Source organism: Mustelus asterias, chromosome 6 (assembly GCF_964213995.1).
Source record: "Mustelus asterias chromosome 6, sMusAst1.hap1.1, whole genome shotgun sequence".
In the NCBI taxonomy this organism is placed as follows: Eukaryota; Metazoa; Chordata; class Chondrichthyes; order Carcharhiniformes; family Triakidae; genus Mustelus; species Mustelus asterias.
The window spans coordinates 2,869,263-2,894,061 of NC_135806.1; the positions used below are offsets into that span (position 1 = coordinate 2,869,263).

General features: G+C 44.7%; 2 protein-coding genes across 4 annotated transcripts in view; one reads left to right on the top strand and one right to left on the bottom strand.

The window, feature by feature from the left end:
- Positions 1–24,799, bottom strand: part of tek (TEK tyrosine kinase, endothelial) — an 80,469-nt gene that overhangs the window by 45,597 nt on the left and 10,073 nt on the right. For both annotated transcript variants that reach the window (XM_078213915.1, XM_078213913.1), the window contains exons 2-5: positions 9,576–9,881; positions 4,329–4,439; positions 3,005–3,157; positions 505–636 (exon numbers count right to left, since the gene is read on the bottom strand). In XM_078213915.1, coding sequence (XP_078070041.1) covers positions 505–636; positions 3,005–3,157; positions 4,329–4,439; positions 9,576–9,881 — 702 coding nt within the window. The remainder of the gene's footprint in view (positions 1–504; positions 637–3,004; positions 3,158–4,328; positions 4,440–9,575; positions 9,882–24,799) is intronic.
- Positions 2,005–24,799, top strand: part of LOC144494710 (leucine-rich repeat-containing protein 19-like) — a 119,872-nt gene continuing 97,077 nt past the window's right edge. For both annotated transcript variants that reach the window (XM_078213921.1, XM_078213917.1), the window contains exons 1-2: positions 2,005–2,077; positions 4,410–4,465. The gene's annotated coding sequence lies outside the window, so the exon portion shown is untranslated. The remainder of the gene's footprint in view (positions 2,078–4,409; positions 4,466–24,799) is intronic.

Genomic DNA, 24,799 nt, shown 5'->3' on the forward strand with positions numbered 1-24,799 from the left:
ATGCAATGCTGAACCCTTAATAATGGAATGGAAATCTGATCCACTGACTGTAAAAGAAAACCTCACCCAAAAACAAATAAAACTGACCAACAGGACTCACTGAATGTGGATTAAAATTTATTTGGTACCCAGATCAATTGCAGAATATAGTCCAAAGCTCTGGTTCATATTTGAAAATGGTTTTATCATGAGGTGGAGATGCCGGCATTGGACTGGGGTGGGCACAGTAAGAAGTCTCACAACACCAGGGTTAAAGTCCAACAGGTTTATCTGGAATCACGAGCTTTTGGAGCTCTGCTCCTTCATCAAGTGAGTGATGTCAGGTGAGTCACTCACCTGATGAAGGAGCAGCACTCCGAAAGCTCATGATTCCAAATAAACCGTTGGACTTTAACCCAGTGTTGTGAGACTTCTTACCATGGTTTTATTATGTTTGTGGTTGGTGTTCTAACCCAAAGCCCTGGTTGGTGGGTCACTGCAGTGATTAAGACCTATAACATTCACCTGTTTCACAATGCTCCCCCATGAAGCCTGGTGGACAGATGCATTCTCCCGTCTGGTCCTGGCACACGCCTCCGTTCAGACAGACTGGACAGCGTTCTGAGCAGTCAGCTCCCCACTTGTTAGCTTCACATTCTGTAATACCAATATTTCATCATTAATATACTGGGACTGTTCGACAAGTCAACTGCTCTTTGATGAAATCCAACATAAGCTGAAATCAAAATAACCTTTACACAACCACACGGCAACAACAAGAAAATCTTGCATTGTTAAGATCCCGAGGGGACCTGACTGGGTGGATGCTGAAAAGGTGTTTCCCATTGTGGGAGTGGGAAAAGTATGGCAGGGGAATCCCACAAACAGCAGAGACTGTTTTTCGATCCATCAGTGGCCCTGTCACCATGATTAAATTCGGCCTGATGTATGCCCATCCCTGCAGGACTGGTGAAATCAAGCCCTTTATTTAAAGAATTTGGCATTTGTTAACATCCAGGTGTTTAGCAAGGCACCAAGACATCATAAAGTAGCAGGGAAGGAGATCGGTGGACCCAAGAGTGAGATGTTGAATGTGATATCTTGGCCTGAAAGGACGTGTAATGGAACAAGGTAACACCTTCGTAGAATTCATAGAATCCCTACAGTGCAGAAAAAGGCTATTCGGCCCATCGAGTCTGCACCAACTCTCTGACAGAGCATCTTAACCAAGTCCATCCACCCTTTGCCCCATCCCCTTAACCCCACATATTTACTCCACCAATTCCCCCCTAACCTATGCATCTTGGAACACTAAGGGGCAATTTAGCATGGCCAATCCACCCTAACCTGCACATCTTTGGAGTGTGGAAGGAAACCGGAGCTGATGGAAGAAACCCACGGGGAGAACGTGCAGACTCCACACAGACAGAGACCCAAGCCAGGAATCGAATCCGGGTCCCTGGCGCTGTGAGGCAGCAGTGCTAACCACTGTGCCACCTTGGTCTTGGCATTGTGCACCAGTCTGAAACTTTTAAAAATTCATTATTGGGATATGGGCGTCGCTGGCTGGTCAGCATTTATTGCCCATCCCTAGTTACCCTTGGAGGGCAGTTGAGAGTCAACCACATTGCTGTGGCTCTGGAGTCACATGTAGGCCAGACCGGGTAAGGACGGCAGATTTCCTTCCCTAAAGGACATTAGTGAACTGGGTAATAGTGAAGGGGTAGCCCAAAACATACTTCCCCCCAATATTTATTTCCGTTAAAGGTAGTGATGGTAACAGTGCTGTTGCTGCTTCTGGGACATCACAGCGTGGGTGCGCCATCGTTTCATCCAGCTGTTCTCAGCCTTTTCCAGTTAAATACACTTTTGTCAGTTGCAAAAGCAGACAGGGAGAAAGGATCGAGCAGAAAGCCGGCTCCGAGTTCTGACATTTCTGGAGCTACTAACGATAAAACCAGATAGGCTGGTCAAAACACTTGTGCAACTAACCCTGCGTTCAAAGGTGAACTTTAACCGTGAATGTGCAGATTCACAGTACACCGGAAGCTTAGAAAAAAGCAAAGAAATTCCTGGACTGTATAGAGTCAGGAGAGAGGTAAGAAAATTCTTCTTTGTTTTCACTGCCCTGTACAAATTCTGGAAAAGAGATAATCATGTAATGTTCCAGAGCTCGATGTGTGTTATAATCCCATCTGCAATGGATCTTTGAGCCTGGATTTTGTGCTCAAGTCCTGGGGTAGGTCTTGAACCCCAACATTTTGACACGGAGGTGATCACGAGTGCTACCAAATGAGCTACAGGTTTGCTAACTGCCTCACACTGTACATCCGTTAATCTGAGCTGTACATTTCTCAATTAATCCCCAGCCTCAACAGCTTTGTTTGGGGAGAGAGTTCCAGATTTCCACTTCTGTTTGTGTAAGAAGTGCTTTCTGACATCACTGTCAAATGGTTAAGATAATTTTAAGATTTTAAGGCTGGCACGGTGGCACAGTGGTTAGCACTGCTGCCTTACGGCACCAGGGACCCGGGTTCATTTCCGGTTTGGGTCACTGTCTGTGCAGGGTCTGCACGTTCTCCCCGTGTCTACGTGGATTTCTTCCGGGTGCTTCGGTTTTCTCCCACAGTCTAAAGATGTGCGGGTTTGGTGGATTACGGTAAACGTGTGGGGTTATGGAGATAGGGTGGGATGGTGGGCCTGGGCAAGGTGCTCCGTCAGTGAGTCAATGCAGACTCGATGGGCCGAATGGCCACCTTCTGCACTGTAGGGATTCTACGATTTAGTCTTCTTGTTCTGGACTCTCTCGATCAGAGAAAATAGTTTCCCCTCTATCGACCCAATTGGATCCTTTAGTCTGCTTAAACACCTTGATTGAATTCCCTCTTAAACGTCTAGACTCGAGGAAATACAAACCCAGTCTGAGAAACCTGTCCTTGTAATTTAATCTGGCATCATCAGAAAGATAGATGAGCAGAAACCTGGAAATGTAAAGCAGTTGTTTACAACTATCTACAAATCTTACTTCTTACTATCAGCTGGGTGAATGCGGCAGTTAACACATTTCCTCCAATTAAAAATGCTGAGTAGACAGCTGAATCATCTGGTGTGACTGACTTGAAAGGATATTCAACCGTGTGAGCGACATCATCCTTGGGCACGGACGAGATAAATGCACCTGGAACAACGGAAAGAAACAGAAGTTCTAAACTGCAGAATAAACTGAAAAATCAAACACTGTGGGCGAGATTATCCCCCATATCGGCAAAGGCCAGTGTCGGGGGGAGGGGGAGGGGGAAGCAGCTTTGCGACGGCAATGGTGGTTTTTATCTGCTCTGCAGTACGGGACCTTGATAAAAGGCAGGTCGGGGTTCCATGTCTTATTGCGCCCGCCACCAACTCAGCGAATCGATGATCCGGGCACCATTTATAAAGGCCACCCCAGCACACGGCCTGCACACCAGGAAACATCCCTCACCCAGGTGCACCTCCTGCCACCCCCTCAGCATCAAACTGGCATGACCCGCTTCCTCTTAGCGCTGCGCTCGACCCCGGGTTCCCCTGGGTGTACTGCTTGCCAGGCACATGCCCTCTGAGACCAGTGTCCTTCACACCGTTCTGATGTTACACCACCGTGGGGGGATGTTTTGATCCGTGCCAGCGGGGGGAGGAGGGGAGTGGGGTAGCGGGGGGGGGGGGTGGTTGATTCCAGCATATGGGCTTGATAGTGATGTGTTAATTTGTGACAGTGAGAGTTCCCGATGTTGAACGGTGGGTAACGCAGCCGCCACTGATGAAGGAAAGGGAACGATCGCTTCCTGCTTTGACACCATTGGGAAACTCGACTTGGGCTCTCTCGGGATATTTGTCACTCCCGTTGGCAAACCTGCCCAACAGGAGCCGGAGCGGAAAATCGCAGCCTGTGTTTATAAATGGCAATGCAATCCTCTGACGCCTTGGCCAGAAATTTCTGGCTGGCCCCACCATCGATGAACACCCACTGCTGGTTTCCCAATGGCAGGGGGCGGGGCGGGGCGGGGGGGGGCAGGGGACGGGGCTGCATAAAACAGGAAGCGCCATTGACAGCAGCAGGATCAGAAAATCCTGCCTCCGACCGCCGCTGGTGGAGCGATTAAAATGAGCAAGAAGCCAGAATTAGAAGCATGCAACAGAACTTATTTATTATTTATGGATGCATGTTGGAAAAAGAGTTAGGAACTGATTGAGAATAAAACTGCCTCTGTATATTTCAATGTAAGATGGTTAGCTGGACTCAAACAACTTATGATGTTAATTTGTTGGGTCTATTGTCTGAAAGAGAAAGGATCCAACTACAGTAGTTTTATTACCATTTTTATAGATCATCACATCGGCATCTGTCTGGAGCTGTCGCTTGAATCGAATTGTCACATTTTCACCTTTATTTGCAGTTACAGAAAATACCTCAGGGAGGAAATGTGCTGAAAAATAAAACAGATTTCAACAGGTAATCCTCATTCAATTTATCTTTGAATGAGGTGGCAGAAAACCGATGATTCAGGGTCAGGGACAGAGGCAGGAACCACACTGAGCACACGCTGATGTTTTCTGCACCTGTTTTAACGCCACTTTCAAGGAGGGTTGGAGTTCACGCCGTGTGAACTCTGATCAATCACTGGACCAGGCCAGGCCTGAGTGACTAAACTAACAGCTGAGGCAAAGCAATTCAGAAACTCATCCAGTGTTGAAAGAAGAATTCCAACGCAAACATCATGACACAGCTGCCTCTTTATAAGTGAGTTTGTTGCAAATACTCAGCCGCCGAGAAGAACCTTCCTCTGCTGCATTTATTTTGTAATCCCATATATATAATATCAGTGAGAATCGTAGAATGATTTAGCCCATTGTGTCTGCTCCTGCTGCCTCTTTGAAAGACCCATTAAATAAGACCCAATCCACCCTGCTCTTTCCCCATAGCCTTGATAAATGTTTCCTTTCTAAGTATTTATCCAACTTTGAAAGTTACTGTTGAATCTGCTTCCACTGTCCTTCCAGGCAGCACCTTCCAGCTCACAATAATTCCATTAAAAAATTCTTATCATCTCCCCTCTGGTTCTTTGCCAATGAATTCCGTGCCCCAGTTGCCAACCCTCCTGCCAGTGGAAAACGTTTCTCCTTATTCATTCTATCAAAATCCTTCATAATTTCAAACACCTCTATTATTCTCCCCATCCTCAAAGTTTGCAGATGACACCAAGTTGGGCGGGAGGGTGAACTGTGGCGAGGATGTAGAGATCCTTCAGAATGATCTGGACAGGTTGGGTGAGTGGGCAAATCAATGGCAGATGCAGTATAATTTGTATAAGTGTGAGGTTATTCACTTTGGAGGCAAAGACAAGAAGACAGCTTACTACCTGAATGGCTGTAAATTGGGAGAGGGGAGTGTGCAGCGGGACCTGGGTGTCCTTGTGCACCAGTCACTGAAGGTAAGTATGCAGGTGCAGCAGGTGATAAAGAAGGCCAATGGTATGTTGGCCTTCATTGTGAGAGGTTTCGAGTACAGGAGCAGGGATGTGTTGTTGCAATTAAACAGGGCCTTGGTGAGGCCACATCTAGAGTATTGTGTGCAGTTTTGATCTCTTTTTCTCAGGAAGGATGTTCTTGCTCTCGAGGGAGTGCAGCGAAGGTTTACCATGCTGATTCTGGGGATGACGGGACTGATGTATGAGGAGAGATTGACTAGGTTAGGATTGTTTTCACGGGAGTTCAGACGAATGAGGGGGGATCTCATAGAGACCTATAAAATTTTAACAGGACGAAACAGTATAGATGCAGAAAGGATATTCCCACTTGTCGGGGAGTCCAGAACCAGGGGTCACAGTCTGAGGATTCCAGGTAGACCATTTAGGATAGAGGTGAGCCTGTGGAATTCATTACCACAGGAAGTAGTTGATGCCAAAACATTGAATGTATTCAAGAGGCGGCTGGATATAGCACTTGGGGCGAATGGGATCAAAGGTTATGGGGAGAAAGCAGGATCAGACTATTGAATTGGATGATCAGCCATGTTCGTAATGAATGGAGGAGCAGGCTCGAAGGGCCAAATGGCCTCCTCCTGCTCCTATCTTCCATGTTTCTATGTTTCTCTGCTCTGAAGGAAAAAAATGCCACAGAAAAGAGCTACCTGAGAAGAGATGGAAAGAGAGGGCCTGGATTGCCTTCATTACTGTTACTGGCATTGTCTACATTACACAGCGTACTAGCTGCAAATGTGATTGTATCAGATGGTACAACTCTGCACCTTATTTTTGCTGACCCACAGGGTATAGAGCGAGTTGTAAATGATCACTGTCAGGGTGACAAAAGAGGTGGGGGTGTTGCTTTACTGATTAGGGAAAATGTCACAGCTATACAGAGGGGGGACACCTTGCTGGGATCGTGCAGTGAGGCCATATGTGTAGAACTCAGGAACAGAAGCAATGCAATCACACTGCTGGGATCGTACTACAGACCTCCCAACAGTCAGCGTGAAGTGGAGGAACTGATATGTGGGCAGATTATGGGACGATGGAAAAACAACAGGTTGTTGTGATGGGCGATTTTAACTTCCCCAACATAGAATGGGATTTCTTTAGTGCCAGGGGCTTGGACGGGGCAGAGTTTGTTCAGTGTGTCCAAGAGTGCTTCTGGAGGCAATATGTAGATAATCCAACTTGGGAAGGGGCTATCATAGACCTGGTCTTGGGAAATAAGCCTGGACAGATGATTGATGTTTCAGTGGGGGACCATTTTGGGAAACAGGGATCACAGTTCTGTAAGTTTCAAGATACTTGTGGAAAAAGATAGAAGTAGTCCCAGAGTGAAACTATTAAACTGGGGGAAGGCTAACTACGATACTATTAGGCAAGAACTAGGGAATATAGACTGTGGGGGGTTGGGGGGGGGGGGGCGGCTTTTTGAGGGTAAATCCAATCGCTCCAATCGAGGGTAAATCCAAGCGCTCGACAATCACCAGGCAAGACTGTTCTCTTCCTGTTGGGGAGCACTTCAGCGGTCACGGGCATTCGGCCTCTGATATTCGGGTAAGCGTTCTCCAAGGCGGCCTTCGCGACACACGACAGCGCAGAGTCGCGGAGCAGAAACTGATAGCCAGGTTCCGCACACACAAGGACGGCCTCAACCGGGATATTGGGTTTATGTCACACTATTTCACATAAATATTTCTGCTTTTTTCCTCCTGAGTCTTTATCATGCGATCCTAGAATCAGAATTTATGTCACACTATTTGTAACTCCCACAGTTGCGTGGACCTGCAGAGTTTCACTGGCTGTCTTGTCTGGAGACAATACACATCTTTTTAGCCTGTCTTGATGCTCTCTCCACTCCCATTGTTTTGTTTCTTAAAGACTGGATTAGTTGTAAGTATTCGCATTCCAACCATTATTCATGTAAATTGAGTCTGTGTCTTATAAGTTCTGTTTGTGAACAGAATTCCCACTCACCTGAAGAAGGGGCTCAGAGCCTCGAAAGCTTGTGTGGCTTTTGCTACCAAATAAACCTGTTGGACTTTAACCTGGTGTTGTTAAACTTCTTACTGTGTTTACCCCAGTCCAACGCCGGCATCTCCACATCATGACAAGTAGTGTTCCACAAGGATCAGTGCTGGGGCCTCTGTTATTTGTAACATATATAAATGATTTGGAGGAAAATGTAGGTAGTCTGATTAGTAAATTTGCAGATGATACAAAAATTGGGGGAGTAGCGGATAGTGAGGAAGATTATCAGATACAGCAGGATATAAATTGGCTGGTGACCTGGGCCAAAAGATGGCAGATGGAATTTAACCCAGACAAATGTGAGGTGATGCGACTTGGAATGTCCACTGCAGAAGGAAAGTAAATGGTAGAGTCATAGAGGTTTACAGCATGGAAACAGGCCCTTCGTCCCAACTTGTCCATGCCACCCTTTTTTTTTAGACCCCTAAGCTAATCCCAATTGCCTGCATTTGGCCCATATCCCTCTATACCCATCGTACCCATGTAATTATCTAAATGCTTTTTAAAAGACAAAATTGTACCCGCCTCTACTACTACCTCTGGCAGCTTGTTCCAGACACTCACTACCCTCTGTGTGAAAAATTTGCCCCTCTGGACACTTTTGTATCTCTCCCCTCTCACTTTAAACCTATGCCCTTTAGTTTTAGACTCCCCTACCTTAGAAGGGAAGTCTATGCCCTTAGAAATATTAGCATACAGAGGGATCTAGGTGTGCAGATCCACAGTTCCCTGAAGGTGGCAACTCAGGTGGACAAGGTGGTCAAGAAGGCCTACGGCATGCTGGCCTTCATCGGTCGGGGCGTTGAGTGTTGGAATTGGAAAATCATGTTGCAGCTGTATCAGACTTTGGTTAGGCCGCATTTGGAGTATTCTGTACAATTCTGGTCGCCATGCTACCGAAAGGATGCTGATGCATTGGAGAGGGGGCAGAAGAGATTTACCATAATGTTGCCTGGTTTGGAGGATATGCACTATGAAGAAAAGTTGAACAGATTTGGATTGTTTTCATTGGAGCGTCGGAGGATGAGGGGCACCTGATAGAGGTTTATAAGATTATGTCAGGCTTGGATAGAGTGGATAGTCAGAGTCTTTTTCCCAGGGTCAAAGGATCAATTACTTGGGGGCATAGGTTGAAAGTGAGAGGGGGAAAGTTTAAAAGAGATGTAAGGGGCAAGTTTTTCACACAGAGGGTGGTGAATACCTGGATCGCGCTGCCGGAGGAGGTGGTGGAAGCAGATTCTATAACAACGTTCAAGAGACATCTGGATAGATACATGAATAGGCAGGGAATAGAGGGATATGGACCACGTAGAGACAAGAAAATATTAGATTAGAGAAGCATCTGTGTTGGCACAGACTTGGTGGGCCAAAGGGCCTATTCCTGTGCTGTACTGTTCTTTGTTCTTTAGATGTGGATGGGAGGGTAATGAGAGGGCCTGTGCATTTTGTCTAACTTCTGAACAATAACACCCTCTCATCTCTGAAAGAACATCAGTAAAGAGAAATTTCCACTGGCAACCAATTACCCAATATTGTGCTCAATAAAGACTGAGGGAACCAGACACATGGTACAACATTTCCTTTTGAGAAAGTGCACCCACAACTAATGTCAATGTGCAGGTACAAATCTTGACATTAGATGGAATGTGATCTATAAACCGCGCAAGGCCAAAACTGATCCCAGTCATAGGCTCTCGCATGCAGGGGAGGTGGTGGCATAGTGGTATTACCACTGGACTAGTATTCGAGAGACCCAGGGTAATGCTCTGGGGACCCGAGTTCAAATCTCACTGTGGCAGATGGTGGAATTTGAATTCAATAAAAATCTGGGATTAAGAATCTACTGATGACCATGAAACTATTGTCGATTGTTGTAAAAACCCATCTGATTCACTAATGTCCTTTAGGGAAGGGAATCTGTCGTCCTTACCCGGTCTGGTCTACATGTGACTCCAGAGCCACAGCAATGTGGTTGACTCTTAAATGCCCTCAGGGGCGGGCAATAAATGCTGGCCCAGCCAGCGACGCCCATGAATAAAAAAAAACTTTTGAGTGTTTTACCTTGTTGCGACATCTTAACTGTAGTTATTGTAGTGACTTCTCCTTTAAATCTCCCCTCACAAAAGAATATTCCAACGCTATCATCTTGCTCATCATTTCTCCACACAACTTTTGACGAGTAGTTTTTAGTCTTGTTCTGCTTCACCAGGCTCCTTGGTTGATCAACAAAGGCATCAGGAGCCCGAGCCAAAGAAAGCTGCTCTGGAACCAGTTTGCCATCAGGAACACACACCAGTGAGGTTTCAGAGGTAAAGATCAGAGGGCTCGAGTTTATTAATGTCAAGTCCAGCAAGGCCTCGATCAAACCTGCAGTCAAATGTAAACATAGTCATCAGAAGGAATTAAATCCAATAGAGAGAAGAAAGATTAGTTTAGTTTATTTATTAGTGTCACAAGTAGGCTTACGTTAACACTGCAATGAAGTTAGTGTCAAAATCCCCCAGTCGCCACACTCTGGTACAACAGAGGGAGAATTTAGCATGGCCAATGTTTATGTTTCTATATTTCACAACCTCACGATGTCCAATGAAATATTTACTGAAGTCCCAGTTGTAACGTAGGAAACACAGCAGCCAGTTTGCACACAGCAAACCCTCACAACAGCAAAGCGATAAGGATGAGATAATCTATTTCAACCATGTTGGCTGGAGGTAAATATTGGCCAGTACACGTGGGGGAGAACACCCCTGCCCTTCTTTGAAAGAATGCAATGGATTTGTTTAGTTTCATCTGAGAGAGAAGATGGGGCCTCAGTTTAAATTGTCCTCAGAGCACAGCAACTCCAGGAGTGCAGCACTCCCTCAATACTGCACTGGGAGTGTTATTGTCAGGTTGTGTGCACAAGCCTCTGGGGTAGAGGGTTGAACACGCAACCTTCGACTGAGAGGTGAAAGTACTACCCACTGAGCCACTGCTAACACACAGTATCATATACACATTTCATGGTGATGTTCTGATAATGTAGGTTTTGCTGAGACACTCAGTTTTATACAAGATCAGAGTTGGTGTCCTTTTAAAGCTGGTTTTTCACATACATTAGTGAATGAGATATCTGAGCGAGGTTTTCATACCGTAGGGTGATCCAGGGGAGAGATAACAAGCCGGAGGCCTTCCAAGAAGTAAAACAGGAAGCATTTTCTGTGTAAAAACCAAATTCCTCCACATGTAGGAAATAAGAAAATAAATTAGAGTACAGGGGTCTCCTTCCCCCCCGGTGCAACACAGCAGTGACTATCTGGACAGCACCGTGCTGCTGGACCCACGGACCCTCCTGTGTCACTGTCTCGGATCAGTACAGCACCTGGGGTTGGGGGGGGGTACAACGGTCTCCTTCCCTCCAGTGCCACACAGCAGTGACTATGTGGACAGCACCGTGCTGTGGGACTCACGGACCCTCCTGTGTCACTGTCTCGGATCAGTACAGTGCCTGGGGTTGTGGGGGGGGGGGTGGGGGAGTACAGGGGTTTCCTTCCCCTCAGTGCCACACACTGTGGCACTGTGCTGCAGGACTCACGCAGCCACCGCAACAAAGGCCCGAAATTTGACCCGGGCTGGAATGTGTGGAGAGGCCGGAGGGGTTTATCCTGATGAAGGCAAGGGGCAATGTGAGAGGGGGGGAGAAAGGCAGGGCAAGGACTCACAACGGCACGTAGAGGGGCAAGGATGAAGATGATGCACAATGGAAGGCAGAGGGAAGACCAAGGAGAGGGGAGCTGGACCCGGACACGGCTGCATGAGTGGGAGGGGGTCAATAGGATCCCGCATCATTCATCTGGAAGGGGATAGGTGGAGACTCCAGGGGCAATGGGTAGAGGTCCAAGTTGGACCTGGGCGTCTCACAGGGTGATGGGCTCGGGGGAGGGGGGGTTGAATCAAGGAACAGACTTCCTCCTGAGGCTGCTAGCCTTTTCCCTCTGGGTTGCTGCCCAAATGAGGCTCCAAATGCAGAAACTGGTGCGGGATCCTGCTACTCTGGCCAGCGGTAAAGGTGCTGCCAGAGCCACCCTTCACCAAAATGGGAGAATTCCGCCCTCAGTCTGTGCTGTATGATTCTCCTAAAAGCTCACCATCAATTGTTTAATAATTCTACAATGTGCCGTATCTCTGTAGGGAAGACATACTTGCATTTTAACAGGGTTTTTCATGGCTGCAGGATGTCCCAAAGTGTTTTACCGTCAATTAGATACGCTTCACAGCCAACATGACTGAGAATAGAACTCAATAACAGTCTACTTTTGTCAAGACTGCTGAAAAAGTTGAACACCTTTTCCCATTTTAATACATGGTGCTTGCTCTGAGCGTCATTGCTTGACAACTTGTGAAGGTAACATTGCTGCCAATTTAGATTAAAAACTGAAATCCACGCGGTGCTAGATAAATGCAAACCCCAATATAACATTTGTTAGGGCCAACCACAATAATAAGAACACAAAGTGCTGGGAACCCACAGCAGGTCAGACACTGTCCCCAGAGAGAGAAACAGAGTTAACGTTTCGGCTCATAGACTTTCACTGCATCTCCATCATCAATGTTATTATCACTAACATACCAGCAGGAAGTAAAACTTACACCCAAAATGCAAGACCTTGTATGACATTAAATCAGGAGAAACAAAAATAAAATCTTCTGGTTCACTGAAGTTTGAATTTGGACTGAATTGTTTTAAATGTCAGATTTACAATGGGATTCAGTCAGTCGTAGCATCAAGAAGTTCATTTGGAACATCAATTATTGCAACAGAAGTTGTGAGGGAATAAATATTACGGTGGGCAAAAACAAACTATGTTTGGAATTATAGTGATGTGACAATTTTAATGACAATCGCAGCAGGCACTGAGAAATTTCGACATTACCCCTGAACAATATGGGACCATATAATACAAATTATAGCACAAAAACAGGCCATTCGGCCCACCGGGTCGATGCTGATTTTTATAACCCCTGAGCCTCCTTTTCATTTCTCCCTCCTGTGTTTATCCAGCGTATCGACACTATTTGCCTCAGCGACTTACTGTGGCATGGATTTCCACATTCTCAGCACACTCTGGTTAAAGTAGCTCTGCTTGAATTTTCCATTGGATTTATTAGTGACTATTTTTGTGATCCTCACCCTGCTTTCACGCACAAGTAAAAGTTTTAAAGTTGATTTATTAGTCACAAGTAAGGCTTACATGAACACTGCAATGAAGTTACTGTGAAATTCCCCTAGTTGTCACATTCCGGCGCCTGTTTGGGTCAATACACCCTAATCAGCACATCTTTCAGACTGTGGGAGGAAACCGGTGCACCCAGAGGAAACCCACGCGGACATGGGGAGAGCGTGCAGACTCCACACAGACAGTGACCCAAGTCAGGAATCGAACCTGGTCCCTGGCGCTGTGAGGCAGCAGTGCTAACCACTGTGCCACCGTGTCGCCCAAGTGGCAGCATCTTCCCTTCGTCTGTCCTATCAAACTCCATCATAGCTCCTTCAGTCACCCCTCAGCCTTCTCTTTTCTAGAGAAAAGAGCCACAGCCTGCTGGGTCATTCCTGATTACACAATCATTCAGCTCGGGTCTCATTCTAGTAAATCTTTATTCCATGTGAAATTCCATGTCGGAATTAGAAGCAGGATTAGGCCATTTGGCCCTTGGAGCCTGCTTCATCATTTGATAAGATCATGGATGATATGATTGTTGCTTCACCCTTATTCTCCTGTTCACCCCCCACCCCTCCCCATAACCTTTGACTGACTCCCTTGTTAATCGAGAACCTGACTAATTCAGTCTCCAAAGCTCTTCCAGGAAAATAATTCCACAGGATCATGACCTTCTGAGGGAAAAGATTTCGTCTCAAAGAGAACAAAGAGAACAAAGAACAATACAGCACAGGAACAGGCCCTTCGGCCCTCCAAGCCCGCGCCGCTCCCCGGTCCAGGATTGAATCCTGAATCCAGGATCCCCGCCCAATTTTCCAGCCTATCTACATACCAATATCCTATCCACCGAGCTGTCCCTCACAGCTACGATGCTTTGTTCATTACAACCTATTAACTCACCCCCACCCCCCCATTCCAGACCATGTGATCTCCAGGGAGAAGCGAAAACCCAGAGTGAAAAACCCCAGGGCCAATATGGGGAAAAAAAAAATCTGGGAAATTCCTCTCCGACCCCCTGAGGCGATCGAAACGAGTCCAGGAGATCACAATGGCCCTGATCGGAAAATGCTTCCCAACCCTAGTCATTTCCACTTCCACGAACACCATATGAATTCCCTGCCCCCGAGACAGGTTCCCTACTATCCGCAGTCTCGCTCTGTACTGGCACCAGCAAGATGATCATAGAATGAAGCCTTGAAACGAGAAACAAGGAACAATTAGCCCGCGCCGCTCCCTGGTCCAAACTAGACCACTCTTTTGTATCCCTCCATTCCCACTCCGTTCATATAGCTGTCTAGATAAGTCTTAAACGTTCCCAGTGTGTCCGCCTCCACCACCTTGCCCGGCAACACATTCCAGGCCCCCACGACCCTCTGTGTGAAATATGTCCTTCTGATATCTGTGTTATACCTCCCCCCCTTCACCTTGAACCTATGACCCCTCGTGAACGTCACCACCGACCCGGGGAAAAGCTTCCCACCGTTCACCCTATCCATGCCTTTCATAATTTTATACACCTCTATTAAGTCTCCCCTCATCCTCCGTCTTTCCAAGGAGAACAACCCCAGTTTCCCCAATCTCTCCTCATAACCAAGCCCCTCCATACCAGGCAACATCCTGGTCTCAGCCCTGTCTTAAATAAGAGTCTCCTTATTTCTGCACTGTCCCCATCTCGTCTCTCCCACAGGGAGAAACATCCTCTCAGCATCCACCCTGTCAAGTCACCTCAGGATGTTATTTGTTTCCATAACATCGCCTCTCATTCTTCTAAATTCCAATGGATGCCGTCTCAACCTGTCTAACCTTTCCTCATAGGATAACCCCTTTGTCTCAGGAATCTGCTGTGTGATGCTTCTCTGAACTCCTTCTAATGCAAGTATATCCTATCTTACATAAGGAGACCAAAACTGAACACAGTACTCCAGATATAGTCCATCAATACCCAATACAACTCGAAAAACATCTGTACTTTTATATTCGATTCCCCTTTCAATAAACACCTACATTCTATTTACCTTCCTAATCACTTGCTGTTCCTGCATACTAACTTTTTGTGATTTGTGTACCAGGACGTAGAACCTTCTGAAGTGCTTCCATATCATTTTTATAATATGGAGGCCAAAACAGTGCACAGTATTTCAAGTGTTGTGTAACCAAAGTTCTCAACGACTTTAACATATATAATAACTTCGGTTTGAAGCAACAATTTGAATCCCTCCAAAATTATTAATAATAAAAACTATATTAATAGCTCCTTCCATAGAAGATCTTTGCAGACCTGACTGCAATTAATAAATTTGTTTCGATTTTATTGAGGGGTTCTGGACCATTGGAAGCTGAATGGATGTTTTGGCACAAGTGTTTTGGAAAGCTAACAAGTCCTTCATTTTATTCACAGATTGTAACAGCTCAGAAGAATGTTGTGTGTTCCTTCACATTAAAATGTTTAACTTTATTAAGTGGCAACTGGAAACTATCCAGAAGACAGCCCTGAAAGCAATTTTTGTTTTTAAAAAGAGGCTTTTAAAACGTTCCAAGATGCAATGTTAGATGAAATATGCATGCATTTGCGTTCTTCATATTGGAAAATGCATAACGCTCTTCCCACTGACAACAGTTTGAGTAAATCCAGATTTCCTCACCTTGTTACCCCGGGCAGTTTATCAGGAGAAATGGCCTTGTCTGCTTTCAGTTATATTAATGGCAAATTCTACAGTCTACTCTGCAAATATTGGGAGAGTTTCGTCAAGGTCAGCAACCCTTCTCATCTTTCATATAAATATTTGTGAAGTGCATATTTATTCAGTGTGCTACTGATAAATCATTAAATTGAAACTTGTTAGAAGCTAAGATTTATTTTAAAGAATGATATAAAATCTTAGTCTCGATGGTCTACATCTTGCTTATGTCAGCGGTGCAGCAGACACTAAGAGGTTCTGATATCACCGCATTAACAATGTTTACATTTCCAGGGAGGCAGTGGTGGGAGATATCTGAGGCACACCTGGAAAATTGATCTTGAAAGATCAGTTGAGAAGGAATGGGGAGTTAGGGCCTAGTTCAAGGTCATGGACTCCCTGCCTGGTACCCAACTTTCAGTGATTGAAGTTACCAGAGAGGTATGATTATACACTCGTTATAAATGTCACCAGACCATTGCCCAAATTGTCCCGGGTATGGTAATGTTATAGCTTTGATTTTGACCATCTGTTAAACCTTTCAAAGCAATGTATCCTGCTGTACATTAAATTACTCAGACAGATGTAGACCCAGAGGTGGCCTTGCTTTGTCACTTTGCTGACACGGCAACTGCAAAATATATGACTCACATAATTGGTATTTTGTCCCTAGCTGACTAAGAAAGTATTCTGACTAAATGGGGATTAGTGTTCTCTCTTTCCCTCTTTATGGTTCATCCTTAACACAAAATTGCTTGTATAAATGAATCACCACTTTAATTATCTCAATAACTAAATACCCTGTTAGAAACTCATCTTGTTAATAGCAATAAATGGGTGGTATGGGATTAGTCCTTTGTTTGATTCCCTGCCTGACACCCAGTTCTATTGACGAATGTTGAACTGAATATTGGGCAGCAAATGACAACACCCAATTTCTGTACTGCCCAACATGAATGTTTACCCCTTTGCTCTCATCGTAAATCTATCACACACACAAAATGCACCTCATTTTCTCCACCAGCACCTGCCTGATAGGTTGCAATATCCTGTTGATCAAAATGTAAAAGAGTATTAAACCAGTCAGTTGAAGAATGGTTTCTTGTCTGATTACTCATGAGATGGAAACAGAGAGTTATAATAATGGCTAAGTACTCAAACTGGGGGGATGTGGTGAGTGGTGTCCCCCAGGGATCTGTCTTGGGGCCTCAATTATTTACAATATTCATCAACGACTTGGATGATGGCATGAAAAGTCAAATATCCACATCTGTGGGTGACACAAAATTGGGCAGCATTATAGGTAGTGTTGAAGACAGCATAAAACTACAACAGGATTTTGATAGATTGGGTAAATGGAACAAGCTATGGCAAATGAATTTTAATATAAGCAAGTGTGAGGTTATCCATTTTGGATCAAACAAGGATAAATCGGAGTAATTTTTAGAAGGCACAAAGTTAAATTTAGTAGATGTCCAACAAGAATTGGGGGTTCAGGTGCACAGCGCCTTAAAATGCCACAAACAAATGCAGAAAATAGTCAAGAAGGCCAATGGAATGCTGGCGTTCATATCTAAAGGGCTGGAATATTGGGATGCAGATGTTATGCTGCAGTTATACAAAACCCTAGTTAGACCCCACTTAGAATACTGTGAGCAGGTATGGGCATCATGCCTTAGGAAAGGCGTTTAGGCCCTGGTGGGAGTTCAACGCAGGTTTTCAAGGATGATACCTGGACTTCAGGGGTTAAGTTATGAGGAGTGAATATACAAATGAGGCCTTTATTCTCTCAAATTCAGAAGGTTGAGGGGTGATCTGATGGAAGTCTACAAAATATTTACAGGGAAGGACAGGGTGGATAAGGATAAACTGTTTCCAGGAGTTGAAGACTCTAGAGCCAGGGGCCATAATCTAAAAATTAGGTCCAAGCCATTCAGGTGAGGTGTTAGAAACACTTCCAAATGCAGAGAGTGGTGAAGGGTTGGAACTCTCTTCCTCAAATGCCGGTGGATGCTGGTTCTATTGTTAGGTTTCAGTCTGAGATAGACAAATTTTTAATGAGCAGGGCATCAAGGGTTATGGGCCGAGGGCAGGTAGATGGAGTTAGGCCACAGATCAGCCATGATCTTATTGAATATCAGAGTGGGCTCAGGGGACTGAATGGCCTACTCCTGTTCCTATGTTCCTAGACACCAATGACTAATTCATTAATGGGAGATTTTTCTCTCGGGCTTATACTTGGGGTTTTGGGTGGAACTTCAGGTCACATTCTTTCATTTCAACAATTCCATTTCCTGGTGGAAATTCCACCCGTCTGTTTTTAATCAGCATCCAGGCTGGTTTGATGGCTTCAAGTTTTAACGTCCATGACCTCAATAAAATAAAGAAGGGCTAAAAGAAGGAAGGTGGAACATGTTCTGTGCTTTGCCCCGGCCACCATTCATTCATAGAAATCATACAATCCCTACAGTGCAGAAGGAGGCCATTCGGCCCATCAAGTCGGCACCGACCACAATCCCACCCAGGCCTTATCCCCGTAACTCCACATATTTACCCCACTAATCCCTCTAACCTAAACATCCCGGGACACTAAGGGGCAATTTAGTGTGGCCAATCAACCTAACCCGCACATCTTTGGACAGATCATCCAGAGGAAACCCACTCAGGCATGGGGAGAACGTACAAACTCCATACAGACAGTGACTGAAGCCGGGAATCGAATCCAGATCTCTGGCGCTGTGAGGCAGCAGTGCTCACCACTATGCCACCCCGAATTACACAATATCATTTGCTTTACATTGGATTTTACATTCTGTATGCTAATGAAATTCTATAAAATTACTGGCATAAATTACTATTGGCAAAATCAGCAGAGCAATGTGTGTAAATGTCATTTTCAGAAAAATGAAATAGTTTCATTCATGTGAAAATGTACATTTCTAATTGTGGTGATTGTCCCTTTTACCTGGCAGGGGTGAAACCACGATCGGGCAGGGAATGAGGCTAGCTCATTGCACTGGGGCTGTGCCGACACCTGCGATGGTGGTTTTCTTAAGCTAGGATAGAGTAAAGGATCAGGGTAGTCAATGAGGTAAAACTGAGGTTTTCCCTGATGGAATTCTTCAAAGCCATCTCGGCTTTTTGGCTAAGATGAAGTGTTAGATCGAGTCTGGGAGAGGATGCAATATCTCATCCTGTCAGTTTGAATCTTGTTTGTCCCTGACGTGGGAACCATGATTGGACTTAATTTGAATTGGGTTAAGGGCAGCACAACAGATGAAGGGTCACCTGGCCTGGGGGACCAATTGGGACTTAGAATGGGCAATCACCCCAGGGGGTGGAGCCCTCTTAGACAAGGAGACCTGTAGGGATCAAGTAGCAGCTGTGAGGCTGCTAAACAATTCTTACTAATAAAGATTTCTTTATGTTCATTAATGGAGTGCATCTTTACACTAAAATAAGTTAATTTTTAAAAAAACACACAAAGGTGACTAAACCAATCCAAAAAAATCATTTTCTACCATTGAAATTGCCGAGACCAGCAGCGGCTAATGTCTTTCCACTAACAGGATTACATTTCCGCCCATCTGATGCTGTACATCTTACCATAAAGTCTGTGAAAGGTTTTATCTAGTTGAAATGTTGCTTTTAATATCTTGTGAACTTTAATCTGAAACCCTGTACCCGTCCTTTAAAGGACACTGCGATCGTGAGAAGTCAGACAAACTACTTTTTGTTAAAGTTCCATGTGTTACTTTCATCATTTAGAAGTGGTTTAAAGTGTAATTCACATGAGTGGTGCAAGGAAAGAAATGTGATGGTGATTTAGTGAAACTACGATGCATAGGGAGCTTTAAGGCACTTTAAACTAGCAAATAAATATCGAATGACCAGGCATTAACTGGATTAATGGTTTTACGGTTTATGTCAGGTTTATTTGTTTGGACAGAAAGCATATTGACCTCGGAAGGTGTACGGAGAAGTAGATCCAGATGTTTTAATTTTACCTGTGACACATCAGCATCGCTTTGAAACTATACAAGGAAACATACGTAAATGTTCTCTGGACGACTTTAAAAGCGGGTTATAAACAATAAACTAAAAGTGACTTATTTCAACAAACTAGAACAATGTGAGTTGATTGTATTTCTCGCATTGATAGAATTTGGCAACAAGAATAAGGAAGTTACGTTTGTGTGGAGTCAAGTTTAATGGTCAGATTTACATTGGAGCCTTTTGGACCCCCGCTGGATAGATGGAAATAGTTAATAAAATACACAATAAGAATGTTAATACTTTTAAAAGTTTTAAACATAAAGGACTGGTTAAAAATGACCCTGTGGAATATAGGCTGCAGGGAATTTGATCACCTAAAACTTTAAATACTGACTGGAATAGTAGATTCAGAGAATGCACTAAAACATCACTCATAATAAACACACACCTTCCTGTTGAATATAGCTGTGAGGGCATATTTAATTTCTTAAAGTTAAAGTCCACCATTTCTTATTACTGAGGTCCAAAAAACTGAAAATGGGCAAAGGCGAAGGTTTTGAGTTTGTATCCAGTTCTGATGAAGAGTCATTCTAGATCTGGAAATCTATACTGGTTAGGCATTTGATCTCAATCTTTAGCTTTGAATTTGATTTTTTAAAAATGTGTTCTTTCACAGTTTGTGCACATTACAGACCAGGTCAGCCTTTAATACACACCCCCAATTGAGGTGGTGGTGGTGAGCTGCCTTCTTGAATCTCTGCAGTCTATGTGGTGTAGGTAAGCCCACGGTGCTGTCGGGGAAGGAGTTCCAGAATTTTGACCCAGCAACAGTGAAGGAACAGTGATATATTTCTAAGTCAGGATGGTGAGTGGCTTGGAGGGGAACTTGCAGCTGGTGGTGTTCCCATGTGTTTGCTGCCCTTGGCCTTCTAGATGGTAGGTGGTGGTGATGTGTGAAGGTTTTTTTTCTATTTCCTTTCAATCTCTCCCAGGAGATTAGATGATTGAGGGTGGCTTCAGGATAAGTGGAGGGAAAATTCTGGCGTGCCGCAGGGATCGGTACTCGGGCCGCAACTATTTACCATTTATATAGATGATCTGGAGGAGGGGACGGAGTGTAGGGTAACGAAGTTTGCAGACGACACAAAGATAAGTGGAAAAGTGAATCGTGTGGAGGACGGAGAAGATCTGCAGAGAGATTTGGACAGGCTGAGTGAGTGGGCGAGGATATGGCAAATGGAGTATAACGTTGATAAATGCGAGGTTATACACTTTGGAGGAAATAATAACAAATGGGATTACTATCTCAATGGAAACAAATTAAAACATGCTACCGTGCAAAGGGACCTGGGGGTCCTTGTGCATGAGACGCAAAAGCCCAGTCTGCAGGTACAACAGGTGATCAAGAAGGCAAATGGGATGTTGGCCTATATTGCGAGGGGGATAGAATATAAAAGCAGGGATGTCTTGATGCACCTGTACAGGGCATTGGTGAGGCCGCAGCTGGAATACTGTGTGCAGTATTGGTCCCCTTATATGAGGAAGGATATATTGGCATTGGAGGGAGTGCAGAGAAGGTTCACCAGGTTGATACCGGAGATGAGGGGTTTGGATTATGAGGAGAGGCTGAGGAGATTGGGTTTGTACTTGTTGGAGTTTAGAAGGATGAGGGGGGATCTTATGGAGACTTATAAGATAATGCGGGGGCTGGATAGGGTGGAGGCGGAGAGATTCTTTCCACTTAGTAAGGAAGTTAAAACTAGAGGACACAGCCTCAAAATAAAGGGGGGTCGGTTTAAGACAGAGTTGAGGAGGAACTTCTTCTCCCAGAGGGTGGTGAATCTCTGGAATTCTCTGCCCACTGAGGTGGTGGAGGCTACCTCGCTGAATATGTTTAAAGCGCGGATGGATGGATTCCTGAGCGGTAAGGGAATTAAGGGTTATGGGGATCAGGCGGGTAAGTGGTACTGATCCACGTCAGATCAGCCATGATCTTATTGAATGGCGGGGCAGGCTCGAGGGGCTAGATGGCCTACTCCTGCTCCTATTTCTTATGTTCTTATGTTCTTATGAAAGGGAAAGTGGCTGAGAAGAGTGGATGGTGATGTGACTGGTCACAATGTTCCAGCCATGGCTCTTTCCCTGAATCATAGAATCCCCACAGTGCAGAAGCCATTTGGCCCATTGAGCCTGCACTAATAAAGGCCCGATCCCCTTAACCCTATATTTTTACCCTGCTGATTCCCCCTGACACTAAGAGACAATTTAGCATGGCCAATCAACCTAACCCATACATCTTTGGAATGTCCATACGTTAGTCACTTCAGGTGTCAGCTGTGGTTCAGTAGGCAGCACTTTAGAATCATAGAAACCCTACATTGCAGAAGGAGGCCATTTGGCCCATCTGCACCAGCACGCGAGAAACACCTGACCTACCACCTAATCCCATTTACCAGCACTTAGCCCATAGTCTTGACTGTTATGATGTGCCAGGTGATCCAGGTATTTTCTAAAGGATGTGAGGCAACCTTCCTCACTAAGGGGCAATTTAGCATGGCCAATCCATCTAACCTGCACATCTTTGGAGTGTGGGAAGAAACCAGAGCACCCAGAGGGAACCCATGCAGTCACGGGGAGAAAGTGCAAACTCCACACAGGCAGTGACCCGAGCCCAGAATTGAACCCGGGTCCCTGGAGCTGTGAGGCAGCAGTGCTAACCACTGCGCCATCATGCCATTCTTTCAAAACAGAATCCGGCTGTGGTCAAGCTGCACCCCACAAAACAAAAGCACAGAAATCTGGGCTTGCACTTTACTCCAGCACCGAGGGAATGCTGCACTGTCAGCAGTGCTGAATCTCAGATGAGCTGTTAAACCGAGACCCGGTCTGTCCCTCCAGGTGGACATAGAAGATTCCACAGCAACATTCTGATAAGAGAACTCGGGAGTTCTCGCCAAAATGTTTGCCAATATTTATCCCTCATTGGATACTGCTTAAACAGTTTATCCAGCCATTATCTGTTTGTGGGAACTTACTTTGCACAAATGGTCTGTTGGGTTTCCACAGCATTGCAACAGTCACTACTCTGCAAAAGTACTTTATTGACTTGTGAGCGCTTTGGGCCAGCTGTGGTCATAAAGGGAGCGACAGAAATACAAGTCTTCCTTTCTTCTTTCTTTAACATTCAAACTGTTCCTGAACAATCCATGCTACAAGAAATTTTTTGCAGTAGTTTTCTTGGGAAAGATCAGTTTCATTGAATCGTTCTTGCGTCTTGATCCACAACTCAATTTTGGAGTGAAGGCACCCAGCAGCAAGGCAATCTCATCAAACATTTTTTTAATTATGAAAGGCAACATGGTTTTAATTTCAAAGAATGATTTATTAAAAAATTGCGGTTGGTAAATACCAGAGGAAAAGATTCTTTGACTTTCAGTTTAAAAGGTTTCACTTAAGTTCATCAGATATAACAAAGTTCACTTCTCAAAATAAAACTATTGTTAGTAATTATTTTTATAATTCAAGATTGTTCAAGACAGTAATGAACATTAAATGGCTAGAATTTATCAAGGGCCTGGAATAATTTTAGGGAAATGTTCCTTCTCCTTCCTTCAGACATTTCATAAAAACCTCTTCCTTTACTATGGTTCTCAAAGTGAATTCACACTTCTTAACCTAACTTCTTAACGCCTAACTTCTTAAAAAACATAGGAAATACGAGACAAAAAAGACCAAGGTCCAGTTAGTTCACCTTGATCATCCTGGGAGTCACATGATACAATAATAATGGAGTTGTTGACTAATCACAATGATCAATCTCCAACGATTAATCTACAATAAAGCCAAAGATATGAGGTGAGTTATAAGGAGAGGCTGGATAGACTGGTACTTTTTTCCCTGAAGTGTAAGAGACTTAGGAGTGATCTTTTAGAGCTCTATAAAATAATGAGGGGCATAGATCAGCTAGATAGTCAATATCTTTTCCCAAAGGTAGGGGAGTCTAAAACCAGAGGGCATAGGTTTAAGGTGAGAGGGGAGAGATACAAAAGGGTCCGGAGGGACAATTTTTTCACACAGAGGGTGGTGAATGTCTGGAACAAGCTGCCAGAGGTAGTAGTAGAGACGGGTACAATTTTGCCTTTTACATAGAAACATAGGAAACTACAGCACAAAACAGGCCCTTCGGCCCCACAAGTTGTGCTGAACATATCCCTACCTTTTAGGCCTACCTATAACCCTCCATCCTAATAAGTCCCATGTACTCATCCAGGAGTCTCTTAAAAGACCCTATTGAGTTTGCCTCCACCACCACTGATGGCAGCCGATTCCACTCGCCCACCACCCTCTGTGTGAAAAACTTCCCCCTAACATTTCCCCTGTACCTACACCCCAGCACCGTAAACCTGTGTCCTCTCGTAGCAGCCATTTCCACCCTGGGGAAAAGCCTCCGAGAGTCCACCCGATCTATGCCTCTCAACATCTTATATACCTCTATTAGGTCTCCTCTCATCCTACGTCTCTCCAAGGAGAAAAGACTGAGCTCCCTCAGCCTATCCTCATAAGGCGTGCCACTCAATCCAGGCAACATCCTTGTAAATCTCCTCTGCACCCTTTCAATCTTTTCCACATCCTTCCTGTAATGAGGCGACCAGAACTGAGCACAGTACTCCAAGTGGGGTCTGACGAGGGAATAATATAGCTGCATCATTATCCCTGGACTCCTAAACTCAATCCCTCGATTGATAAAAAGCATTTAGACAGTTACATGGGTAGATGGGTATAGAGGGATATGGGCCAAATGCAGGCAATTGGGACGAGCTTATTGGTTAAAAATAAATGGCAGCATGGACATGTTGGGCCAAAGGGCCTGTTTCCACGCTGTAACCCTCTATGACTCTAGGTGAGGGGAAAACTCATTAGCAGAATGTTTTGGTAATCAGTGATCCAAAGTCACCTGACTTCCCATGAGTATAGCTACAATTCAAATTACTCATATACAATCATGGAATTATAGAATTTTGCAGTGCACAAAGGGGCCATTTGGCCCATCATGCCTATACTGGCTCTTCAAAAGAGCTGTCCAATTAGTCCCCTTTCCCCATTCTTGCTTTATAGCCTGAATTTTTGTTTCATTTTCAACTCTAGTTCAAATTCCTCTTTTGAAAATTACCAATGAATCTGCTTCAGGTTTCACATTCCAGATCGCAACTCACTATGTAAAAATAATTCTCTAATTCTCCTCCCTCGTTGGTTCTCATGCCAGTTATCCGTGCCCTTTGGCTGTCCTGCCAGTGGAAATAGTTACTCTCTTTGCAATGCTGAACACCTCCATTAAAATTTCCCTCTAACTTTTTCTGTTCAAACAATAATGGCTTCTCCGGTCTCTCCACATTAATGATGTATTGTATTCCAA